The 12,740-nt window shown below is 45.8% G+C and overlaps 1 protein-coding gene across 2 annotated transcripts; it reads right to left on the bottom strand.

Moving 5' to 3' along the window:
• Positions 1–4,949: 4,949 nt before the first annotated feature.
• Positions 4,950–12,532, bottom strand: LMO2 (LIM domain only 2). Of its 2 annotated transcripts, none has more exons than XM_057373014.1 (4): positions 12,427–12,532; positions 11,598–11,775; positions 8,782–8,997; positions 4,950–5,910 (listed from the first exon to the last, which is right to left on the bottom strand). In XM_057373014.1, exons 1-4 carry the CDS (start codon positions 12,485–12,487, stop codon positions 5,691–5,693), a joined length of 675 nt encoding a protein of 224 aa, XP_057228997.1. In that variant the 5' UTR covers positions 12,488–12,532; the 3' UTR covers positions 4,950–5,690. The 2 variants fall into 2 exon arrangements, with proteins under 2 accessions (XP_057228997.1, XP_057228998.1); XM_057373015.1 differs by lacking the exon at positions 12,427–12,532 and adding an exon at positions 11,873–12,085.
• Between the last annotated feature and the right edge of the window lie 208 nt (positions 12,533–12,740).

Genomic DNA, 12,740 nt, shown 5'->3' with positions numbered 1-12,740 from the left:
ACAAATGGAAACATTAACCYGAAAAAGTGTAAAAAATCAAGTTTATTTACTTTATAGAGTGTGGATGGGATACAAAGGCATGATTTTTGCCTCAGGAGTACTTCTAATTGCACGCACTTTCAGTGTTTTCATTGTGTGTGAGTGAGTCACAATGTCACAATGTGGGTTCATGGCCTAAGGGATGTGTGAAAGATTCCGCTGAAAGGCGCTCCAGGAATATTTCATAATCCCATGGAAAGTGCTGACATAYTGATTGCTTTGTGTGGGAGCTCAGGAGGTCTTCCTTCACCTGAGGAATATTAGAGAATRATGAGGCATCCCTGGAGAAAACTGCTGCTGTTGAGTCTTTCCTGACCTGGAAAAACCCCACATGTGTATGAGCCAAATAGCAGCTCAGTTTTCAGCTCCACACACTGTCCTTAGGTCATTAGCTGAAACTGTTAATGAGGCGGGCACTCACGGCTGCAGTGGTGGGTTTTTTGGCTACCAACTCCTCGAGCTAGAGCACATTCATCAGAGGATGGCAACAACAAATGGCTGAAGTGCTGAGCTGGATTTGGAGAGGTAGCGCACAGATAAAAGCCTGCAGAAGCCCTTTGCAATTCCCTTAGTCATCCATTCCCACTGAAAGCTTCTCTTTGGGAGCTTCCAGGAGGCCTGGTGCGACCTTTGGTCGTCCTTTTGGTCAGAGCTCTTATCTGTGTAGTGCAGACCCGGCCTCTTTCTGCTTGCACTACTCCAAAGCAGTTTTTGTGGGATAAACAAACCGTATTTGCTGATGCACGTTTCCTTATCAGCTGGACAACACGCTTCTCATGCATGTTGGGTCACACTCGCTGCTGGGCCAGCTCCAAGAATTCCAGGGCGGCTGCATCACAGCTCGTTCGGCGCTCGCTCACAGCCACAGACTGTAAAAAATCACAGCCACATTGGGATGGAGCCTTATCTTAGAGCTCACCAAGAGTTTTGCAGCATTGCAAAGCATCCTTAGGTTGATGATTGCAGGTCTTGGACCTTTTTAGGGAGATGRCAACATGATAAGCACTGGTTTGGGGAGCTGTCACAATGCCAGACTGAAGACCATGTGCCTTATGGAAGGAGAATTTTAGTTTTATTGTGACTGTTTCTTTAAAATATAAATATAAAAGTAAAGCATGTCTGTATCTCAAAACCAGCTCACAGTTGTTACAAAATACATTACTAAAGTTGTCTGAAACAAGATGCAAGACACATCTGAGGAGAGGAGAGGAGAAAACCAAAACCCTGTGAGTTTTTACCAACCTACCCAGGAAGTTACAGCCTTGAAGAAGAAACATCTCAGGAATCACATTAAATGTCCCTAGTACAGAGCTACTGGACTATTCCTGCTAAGAAGGTGTTATTTGTCTTRAGGCATGGCTTTAAAAAGTTATTTCTCTCTCAAAACCACAAAGCAACCAGCTTTCCATCACCCTACTAGCTTCCTGTTACGTTATTCCTGGTTGCCTCTTCTCTAATTCCAGCACCTCCACAAGAATCAACCTTCTTTCAGTCCATTCCCCCTTGGTTACAGGCTGTGCTGCCTTATGCCAAGCTATAAATGTAACCAGAATATGCCAGATGCAGAGCAGAGGTGATCACGGAGCACTTAGCAAAAGGTGCACTCAATTTTGTTATTAAAAAAAGAAAAATCTCTTCACTGAAGATCTAAAAATCGAAATTTTTCATGCATGGTCTGCCATGGGGCAGGGCTTGTAACTGAAAATGGGAGAGAGAAATACAKTAATGCATTAATTAATGCTTGCAAGGCACTTGAAAATGGCACATGGTGTATGCTCCTGCAAACCACATTGATTAATTACCATCCAAGATCTGCTGGTTTGTTCAGAACCTTCCCGAGATGTGCCTTCTCATTAGCCTGGTACAAAGCAACCCACAGCAGGAGGGAACAAGTTGCTTCAAACATGGTTCAACTTTCTGCCAGTTTAATCTTCATCTCACTGACAGACTTCTGAATCTTAATTATAGTGCCTTAAATGTTTTGTGATATCGTATCTCAATCTCTCTGTTCTGTGTCTTTTTATGTTTTTTTAGTTGTTGTGGGACAGAGGAATAGATAATTTTTTCCAGTGTCCATTAAAATTCCCTTTGCCTGCAGTGCAGTATGGGTTCCATAAAAGAGATGAACCTGCTGCAAGTGAAATAAGCTGATGCTGCACTGTCTTTTTAGAGCAACAAAAATCCTTATAGATTATTTTCCTGAGTGCCATGAATCTCCTTCAAAGCCTTAAGTCACTGATATCAATTAATAAACTTAATAGTCTCATTTTCAATTCACATTCAGGCTGTGCAGAGCGTGTGCTCTGGCAGATGCTTGAAAGCTTTGCCTTTCAGAGATAAAATGTTACCTTGTGTGTGATGGGGGTGCCAAGGCGGGGGCGGGGGGAGGTGATTCAGGAGCAGAAAGACCTGTTAAAGTGCAGCACCTGAGGCCTCCTTGTTTTCTGAATTTACAGTCTCAGGCTGGCAGTCGTRTAAATGAGTGATGCTCTCTGATGTTCTCTTCCAAGCAGGCAACGAAATTGGCAGGGAGTCTTGGGTTTTGTGCTGATGTGTCCAGAATTCAAATAATTTCATTCTTGGCTATAATGACAATTGGARGCAGAGTATTACCTTGAGAAAAGGGAAGGGAGAGACAGCTTCTGGATCCCCTATTGAATTAACAACCGATTCCCATTTACTCTCTCGGCTGAAAACTCTATTATGCGGGGCTCTTATTGCCCTTATTCAAGGGCAGGGAATTAAAAAAGTGATATCGATGGTAATGCTCTCATCTTCCTGCCATGACACTGAATAATGGGGACAAAGAAGGGGAATCTTGACGGATGATACGCCTTTTAAAATACTGCTGATAGTGAAAACACAGAGAGGACAACGCTTTGAGTATCAGTGATGAAGTCATATTCAGATTTTGTGCTTTTTGCTTAGGACTTTAAATCAGCTTTGCTTTCATTTTTGCGGTTGTTTCTGTTTTATTTTCTTGTTGCTCCAGGGGAGAGTCCTTACTATAAGGAACATAATTGAGATGAGGTAAAGTGTTGGTTACACTAATTCCAAGAGAAATGCGCTCTCCCCTCCTGGATTTAGAGACCAAGCTTTGGGATTCTGTCAGGGAAATGTCCAGCAACAKACTGGGATCATTATTTGGGTAGAGTTGTACAGCTGCTCAAGTGGAGGCTTTTCTGGCACTTTCCAGTTCAGCTTAAGCTCTTTGTGAAGTCACAGACTAAATAATGCTGATGRTCTTATAAAAAGATGATACCCACTGCGGACCCTTCCTTTAAAAACACATACATTTAGATAAAATATATATTTCCCTGTGTGAACTAGGCCTTACACAAAATAATGAGTACATCTATGTTAGGAAGTTTTATGGAATAAGTGAGAATATCTGCATTCTAAGGGTGGATAAATAAGAAGGAAGATACTGAACTACCTCGCCAAAAGTCACTTTCTGAGATGAGAACAAAACACAGGTCTTGGTCTACTTAGTGCAAAACATGAGGTCTCCCTGAACTATGGACACTTTTCCCTGATTTCAGGGCAGATTAATGAGGTCCCTTCACCTAAATTTTCAGTCAAAGCTTTCTGTGAGGTGGAATCATGAAAATCAGCCCTGCAGTGTGCCCTGGCATTGCTCACACCGTTTGTATATGTGACACAACCTGAAGAGCCATTGTGCACCTCTGCCCTGCCTCAGCATCCTGGATACACCCACCAAGCTGTGTAAATTAACTCACTAATTAGTTTAGACTTTGTTTCTAGCTGGATGGCATATTTGCAAGGAGCCACTGTGAATGAACAGAGCTGATAGCTGTGTTTTCTTTGCCCACGTATCCTTCAGCCTCCACTGCCTGGGATTTAGGCTAATAATTATAATTATAAACATCTGCCTGTGGCCTCCAGAGGTCAGCATATCACTGGAAAATAGCTCAATATCAGCATTCTCAAACGGTACTTTTCATGCTTGGTCTTGTAAGGTGCAGTTCTCAATTTCACTGATAAATTGAAAAGGTTTGTCCCCAACTCTAGTTCTGACAACAAAAGCAAGGAAAGGGCTCTCAGAATATCCATTGTAAAATGCAGAATGTTGTCATTGATCAGTGCKGCCATTTGGATGGGAGATCCCCTGGKTGATAAGTTTATTGACAATAGTTCATTAGATAKCCATAGGTGCTATTCCTGATGTGTCAGTASTGATGGGGTGAATGGACATGCCAAACACCTTCGGCATGGATGCCAGACTTGTTCAGTTGTGRGAAAAGCTTTAATTTTTAGTTTCAACACAGCTTGCAGTTCTAGTCCCACCCTCAGAAAGAATAATGAAGATCCAGAAAACAGAGGTGAGAAACAGAGATTGCCAGAGGCACAAAACAGCTTCCAGGCAAGAAGGAACTTAGMCTGTTCACCTCAGGAAAAACCAGTTGGAGGGAATATGATACCATAGAATGGTTTGGGTTGGAAGGGACCTTAAAGTTCACTGAAAATAATTATTTCTAAATACTGGCWTGCATCTATTAGCTTTAGTGATATAACCCTGGATCAAAATCACAGAAAGCTACCTGTCTATAAGACCCAAATCTTACAGAATCTCTGAGATCACATGGACTCAATATGTTGCAAAACACCCAGAACCAGCCTCAAAACATCCTCATAAACACCAGAGAGCCTTGGTGTCTCACAACACTGATTTCTCCTACAGAACAATCTACTTCCTTAGCATGAAGAACACTACAAGATTTACTGAGCCCTCAGTGTACTCACATTTGTGCTTTGAAATGCAACCTGAGGTGGATCCAGCTGCAGACAAAGCATAGAAATCCTGCTACAATAAATAAAATTAACAACACCAAAAAAAAAAAAAAAATAAACACAACTCAAAAAAAAAAAAAACCCAACACTCAAATCTTTCATTATTTTTATTAAAGCTGCAGAGTCTTACTACACACAACAAATATTTTATTGATATAATCTAAGTTAATAAAATAGTTGAACAACTCTTTAGATTTATATTTGTATAGAAACAATCTGGGTAACATCTCATCTTGAAACAGCAGTGCCCAAAAAAAACAATTCAGCAGGATTTTTTAACAGAAGAGTTTGGGACTAGAGGATGCACTATTCATTCTCAAAGGAAAAAGAAAAAATCCATGCAAAAATAACCCACACCCTCCTCCTGCTTCCTCTCCCACCCAAARTGTAAGGCCGTATGGAATGACCATGTGAGGGATGGCTCTTTCCTTCCAGAATTCCTCATCATGCCTACAGTGGGAGTTGTCATCTAAACTCAGTAATTAAAACAAGACAAAAGGAAAACTGAATTGCACAATCCTAGTCTGCAGGTGACAACATCATAACATCTCTTTACAGAAAGTCCCTACTCTGCTCCACKGAGGAGGATGGGTTATGGTGCTGGGTCTGTCAGCTGATGTCAGTTACTGTCCGYACTGTGAACACAAGTCAGTCCAGCTACTATTGCTTTGCTCTCCCTCCTTCACCACATGTAGTTTACATTCTGCGTAGCACTGCCTGCCAAGGGCCAACTGCGTGGTGTTCCCCCCGTTTCAAAAGCTCAAGGGATGATCTCCTGAGTGCAGCTAGGCAGCGGTGTCACCCGGGAGGTTCTGCTACCGGCCACGGGCACGTCCCTGCTAGATCATGCCGTTGATCTTAGTCCACTCGTAGATGTCCTGCTCACACACTATGTCCGAGTTGATGAGGAGGTATCTGTCCCCCACGCAGAAGTGTTTCTGGCAGGCAGCACACTTGAAGCACTCAAGGTGATACACTTTGTCCTTCACCCGCATGGTCATCTCGTAGGCGCGGATCCGCTTCTCGCAGGAGGCGCACAGCCCGTCCTGGCCAAAGAGCCTGCAACGACACAGCAGAGATGTGAGCACAGCTCCTTTGCTGCTGTGGGGAAAACAAAATCAAAACAAGAGCTCAACATCCTTTATCTGTTAGAACCAGTGCTGCCGAGCAGAACTGGAAACTCTGCAACACCAAAAATTGAAATGGAAAATCCAAGGTCCTCACCTGTTTTTCAATGTCATAGAATCTCAGAATGGGTTGGAAGGAGCCCATRGTTTGGGTTGGAAGGAACTTTGATATCCACCCAGTTCCACCCTCTCTGCYACGRGCAAGGACAGCTTCCAATATCYCAGGTTGCTCCAAGCCCCATCCAGTCTGGCCTTGAACATTTCCAGAGATGGGGCAGCCACAGCTTCTCTGTACAGCCCGTGCCAGGGCTTCACCAGGGAAAAATTTCTTCCTTAATATCCAATCTAAATTTACTCAAATCTATCAATATAAGTGACTTCTCTGATCAATGATCTTATCCTGAATTGGAGGAGCAAAGGTTCCCCAYAGCACTGCATGAAGTTGTGTTATACTAACCCTTGGTCTTCTGTGATCAACAGGAATTACCTTTTGTTGGCAAATTTTGCCTTTCTTAAGCTGTTGTTCTGAGTTGAGTACAGCCATGGTCTAAGGCTCTCCTGCCTTTTTCCTGTGCCTCCACATTGGAAATCTTTCAAACCCAAACATTTCTATATCCGTGAAGCCACTCCTGATCCGTGAAGCCACTCCTGATGGGTTTCAGAAGGACACATTCTAGGACCTCCTGGATACCTATGCCAGCCCAAACAGTTTTATGATGTGGACTGCTCTTTGATCCACTTGGAGAAACCTTATCAGAGGACAATATCCTCATGATATTGTCTATAAAAAGGAGCCTCTAATGAATGCCCTAAAGGGTTTATTAAGTCAAATCAATAATAAAGAAGTATGAATTTATTTATATTTTGTCCTTAAAAGGGAGGAGTGCCGCAGGTGATGTGTTCAGTGTACACACTCATTGAGTTTGACATCTAAACTTCCATACTAATTCTGGAAAGAGTTTTCCACCTCCYACATGTCTCTTGCATGTGCTGTGCCTGTTTTATATCATCTTCTGAACTGGAAAAAGGATGTCTGGTAAATTAAAAGAGCCCTTTAGGAGAAAGAACATAATTYCTTTTGTCTACCAGGAGATGTCAGTGTTTACTTCTGCCCAATAAAAGTAACGTTAAGGTTGCACACAGGTTGCCAAATTTGTCATTAATGAAGGAAGATATTATCCATTGCATTATTAAATGCATAAAAATGTTGGATTTCACTGCAAGAAAATGCATTAATTGTATTGCCATACTTCCTCTTGTTTCCATTTTAAGATGAAAAGTAGCTGGGAAGTGTAATTAACTTTGCTGGATTTGCAAGTGGTCCCATTAGCAGAACTCAGTCCTTAGCTTCTGCTTAGAAAAATTCCCATCAGAAAAACTCAGGGACAGCATAATTAGGAACTCCACTGAGATTTTGGTTTTGTTCTTATTGGCAGGTAAATTAGCCTTCAGTAAAAAAAAGCTGGAAAAATACCAAATATCATACTGTTCCACAAACCTCCTGACACGTTAGGGATCCATCAGAAGTAATGGAACACCACCAGCACAGAAAAGACCAGCAGACTTTAATCAAGAATRTAAAGATCTTTTGTTATCAGTTTTTGTGAAATATCTTAGTCTCCATTTAATCCTTTATTTACAAATTTTGGCAAAACTGGCAGGCAGAGTTATTGATGAAAACACTCATAACAACCATATTTGTAGRAYCTSATTCTGCAAAATGTGCTGAYTCTTGCTTATTCAGCACCAGGTTTAAGAATGCTAAAAACCCAAATGATCTTTCACCTCTTACCTGGGTTGAAACACCTCTAAGCTCCAAGACAATGGTGGGAGAAGCACAGAAGTCCTTAAAACCATTCAGGGGAACCAGTTCATTGCCAGCTCAGTGGGRCATTGCTGGAATTCAGCCCCTTTCCCCAGTTTCTGGTTGCCAGAATGCCTCACTGCTCCTGCATGGTTCACCTGGAGCTGTGGGGTTAGGTCTGTGCAGATTGACAGATGCCAACAACCCCAAGCCCTAGGAGATCTTTTTATAGTCTTCTACATTACCAAATAATTCTGTTTTGTCCACAACATGTAGCAGTGCTTTCATTTCCATTAAAAATACTCATTTTTTCCCCAAAGTTTCAATGATTTAGCTATAAACAACTCCAAGTTGTTTATCTAACCAACACACATAATCTCTAGTTTTATCTATATCTTATTGAAGAATCCCAGCAATACCATCTGCAYATGAATCCCAAAAATACAAGGACAGGCTGAGGGAGTTGGAGCTGTGTACCCTAGAGAGGAGAAGGCTCCAAGGAGACCTTAGAACCCCTTCCAGTGCATAAAGGGACTCCAAGAGAGCTGCAGAGGGACATTGGACAAGGGATGGGGGGACAGGACGAGAGGGAATGGCTTTAAAGTGCCAGAGTGTGTTTAGTTGGGATATTGGAAAGGAATTCTTCCCTGAGGTGAGGCTCTGGCACAGGTCGCTGTCTCTCTGGCCACAGAAACTGCAGATGCCCCAACCCTGGAAGGCCAAGTTGGAAGGGAATTGGAGCAAACTGTTCTAGTGGAAGGTGTCCCTGCCTGTGGCAGGGGGGCTGAAACAAGACGAGCTTTAAGGTCCCTTTCCAACCCAAACCATTCACGGATTCCATGATAGGAGCCCCTATTGCAAACCTTATTTATATCTATTGCAGACTGTGTTACAGCCATGACTGCTCGCAGGCTTTGAGAGCCATTCCAGATGAATTCTTTATTCCTGGCCTGGAAGGAGATGGGAAGGAGCGGGGCAAGGAGTGAGTGGGCTGTGTACCTGAGATAGTCCCTCCTGCAGAGCTTCCTGCCCAGTTTGTAGTAGAGGCGCCTGCCCACCTCGCCGAGCCGGCAGCCGCACAGGTCGCAGCTCAGGCAGTCCTCGTGCCAGTACTGRTCGATGGCCTTCAGGAAATAGCGGTCCCCGATGTTCTGCTGGCACCCCCCGCATGTCAGCAGCGATGGGGGGATCTGCAGCACCTCATCCACCGGCTCCCTGAGGGAATGGGACAAACGTTGGAYGGGGACAAGCAACTGGGAGAGCATCCGTGAGACAAGAAGGGAAAGCAAAACCAAGCACAAGGTCGGACAAGTTAGGACAGGGATTACAGCCTCGCTTTTTCTCATCTTCACCAGGGCTAAGAAAGGCATCTAAGGGATTTTACACTTTCTGTTGGGAATGTAAATTTGGAGACTAAGTTTGAGGGTGTCAGAACTTCTCAGAACAGCATGAAATGAATGAATAMCACAGTTGATTCTGTTGCCCAGCTGGTTTAATTTCGCTGCTGGTTTTAATAAACCCAGAATTTTACTTCATGTTGCTGCRGGACTTCTTTTTTCCCTTAGCTAAGGCCATGAATCCCCTGGGATGGGTCTATGCCAACATGCCTCCAGGACCTGGGATTTGCACATCTAGGAGTGACAAGAGGCACAAATCTTTATTGCAATATTAGCACTGACTCTTTATGTGCCTTACTTTGTTCCTTTTTCTAAAAAGCTTGGAGATCTAGRATAATTCTGGTAAAAGAAACAAGGATTTTCTTCAAAGCTACTTTCTTAAGGACTTCTCTTTCTGCAATTTTACAACTTTAAAAAAAAAAAAAAAAACCAGCAAAAAATTTAAAAGAACAGCACCTGAGCTCAGTTCTGCAATGTTTTGGCCTTGACCCAAACCCCAGAGAAGTCAATAAAAAAATCCACTGGGTCCATCCCTCAAGCACTTCCTTAATCTCAAACCTGTGGCTAGAAGAGTGAACCCCAAGTTTTTTCATGTTACTGGGTTAGTGCTCCAGCACAGAGCCCCCGAACAATTTGCTTCTCTCGTTGGTCTGTCCTCCCTAGGGCTGGTGGGGGCAGAGGAGACCTACACTGATGGACAAGCTYGGCTCCCAGTTTTCAGTAGGCAACAGGAAAAAAATTATATTACTCCTGCTTATTTACCGGATCAGCAGTTTTCTGGGCAAAAATKACTTTCTTCAGCAGGGAGGAACGACCTCTGGTCAAGAACTTCTGGGCTGAGAAGTGATCCTGCAGTTTTTATTTAGGCAAGCTGAGCCCCGAGATATTRTCTGGTTATATTCTGCTCTGGTTTCTCCCTTCTAAGTTTAAAGTGCTGTGCCCTGCAAGCTGTGTTGCAACAACCCTCTCCTGCCAGCTCTCCATCCTGTGAGTTCTCATTAAAATCATGGGGAACTCAGATTAGGCCCTACTTTTTCCAATTTTATCCTTTTGGGCCACATACTCCGTTTCCTAACACAACAGGGCTCCACATTGACAACTTCTGAGAGCTTTCTATCAGAAGAGAATACACCTCATTATCCTTTATTGTCTGTTATTTGAAACTTGGAGTGTACCCCAAAATATTTCATCTGAGGGGTGTTTGAGAATCCCAAGCCAGGTTTCTCTGAGAGCCCTAAGCTCCAGAACAGCCCAACKGATGTTTATGCAGAACAGCATTCCTGGTTTACGCATTAGGCTTTTTGATGTCCATGGATTTCTAAGCCAGCACTTAAGCCACCAGAACACAAGGCAGGTAAATAAATAAAGATTAAAAAAACACTTTGTAGTGGAAAGCTGGACATCATTAGGAGCTGGGATAGCATTTCTTAAGAAACGGCATGAAAGAAAATATAATATGTAAAACATCAGATCTGACACGGAATGAAGTGATTTAATCCCCAAAAGCAGCAGTTCCCATGTGCTCACTCTGGGCTCCAAGCGATGGCATTTTTAGTATCTCACAGGAAACAAACCACGAATGACTCAATTTACTGAGAGCAATGTTTTAAGCGTTATCTGGAAATGAAGATTTTATAATTTTTTTTCTTTCTCTCTTATCACGATCCCAGACAAGCCTAAGTGCAGTTAGTTAGCACGTACAGGGCTGAAGTGAGCCCGGGTCTGTGCTGAGTTACCATCCCTGGGTGTGCAGCAGGGACGGGACAGCRGGAGCACAGCCCGGGAGAAAGCTTGGATCTGGACACAGCAGCCGGTCCCTTCCCTGAATGGGAAATCCAGCGAGGGGAATTCTCATCTTGTACATCCCGTCCATCAAATCTGCTGCATGCCCTTAACAGAACACCCAGCCCCCACCAAAGCTTTCTACGAGCTCTTCTTGGAAGTTGTATTATGAAAACGTGGAAGTTGGGCACCCGCAAACAACAGCCCTGACCTTTGAGTGATCGGCTGCAGCGAGTTGGGCAGATCGGGGATGCGGCAGAGAGGGTCCCTCGGGATGGAAAACGTTCAAGCTTGGAGAGCGGGATGCTCTTTCTCTCCCCGAGCATCCCCACCACGCCGCGGTGGGATGAGCGAGTGGGAGATGCCCTGCCCGAGGGGATTYGAGCCTGTCTGCTCCCGGCTGCTCCTTCCCACAACTTGGAGGGGCTCTCCCCAAGCTCCCCCGCACCGTCAGCGCTGCGGGGCCGGGCCAGCCCGGTGTCCCCGGTGCAGGGAAGGGGGAACTGAGCGGTGAGCGCTGCGCCGAAGAGRGCACACAATGCCGGCGGCGGCTCCGTCGGGGAGAACGGTGGCACCCGGGAGGCTGCTGGGGACGATGGAGAGCGGGAGAAGCGGGGAGAAAAAGCGTCCACTTACTCGGAAGGATCGAGGCTCTTCCTCTCGATGGCCGATGACATTGGCAGGGCCGGTTCCTTTGTGGCGTGCCGCTGGTGGGCTCTGCCCCCGCCGCCCCCGCAGAGGCTGTCTGCTCGCGGAGCCTTGTCGCCAGCCGCGCTGCCCCGCCGCCCCGCGATGACATTCACAGGATTTCCTCCTGCAGCACCGAGACAGAGAGACACACACAGGGGCTGGGGCTGCGCTCCGGCCCCGCACGGCCCCCCCCGGCTCCGCACGGCCCCCCCGGCTCTGACCTCCCATCCCCGCCGCGCTCCCCCCGCGCCCCGGCCGGCGGGGCCGCTCCCGCGGCGGGCGGGGGGCGGTGGCTGCGGCCGCCACGGCGGCTCCGCGCCCGGCGCTCAGCGCCTTTGCAGCTCCGCACCCGCTCCGCGCCCGGCCGGCAGCGCTGCGAGCGGCGGCAGCCGCATCCCCGGGATTATTATTACACCCTGGCTCAGCCCCGGCTCTCTGGTTTCATTTCCTTTTTCCTGATCACGATTCAAATACAATAGAAGGAAATCACACTTAAAGAGACAGCTGCCCGTTTCTTAACTGCACTCCTGGGGATTCGGCAATACAAACAGCAGCATCACGACTCGCTGGGTTCCTTAAAGAGACAGAGCGGGGCTCCCCGGAGCCAGGGCTGGGGGCTGCCGAGGCGTTCTCACGTTATTATTCCCTTACTAACGCTGTGGCGGTGGACAGGTAGGTGGGCGACCCGAAAATTATCCCAAGGGCTGGAAAAAAAAATAAGCGGCCGGTTCCGGACTGTGCCGCCTTCTCAGCTGCACACGGGAGCGACACTCACCGTCCCTCTCCTCGCCCTGTCCTTCTCTGACATGAGCATGCACATGCCCACACGCACACATGGGTTTGCACGGCACTGCGAGAGCCACAGGTAACGATCCCAAGCATTATTTGTCCACCCAGAGTTCAAACTGGTCAGCTCAACTGTGTCTCATTTATAGCCCCGAGTGAATGTTTGCTTCCAGACACCCCCGGTTCCTGGCAAGCTGTGGAACAAATTTACACCCTGACGCCCCGCGATGTTAATGAGCTATAAAAGCCGGCGAGTGCCAAGTATCGATCTGTAATTAATCCAAGAGACGCTAAAGATGGGGA

This window comes from Malurus melanocephalus, unplaced genomic scaffold (genome assembly GCF_030028575.1).
Source record: "Malurus melanocephalus ecotype Western Australia unplaced genomic scaffold, MMel_1.1 scaffold_182, whole genome shotgun sequence".
NCBI lineage: Eukaryota > Metazoa > Chordata > Aves > Passeriformes > Maluridae > Malurus > Malurus melanocephalus.
The sequence above is the reverse complement of the archived record's forward strand: the minus strand, read 5'-3'. Positions and strand labels throughout refer to the sequence as shown.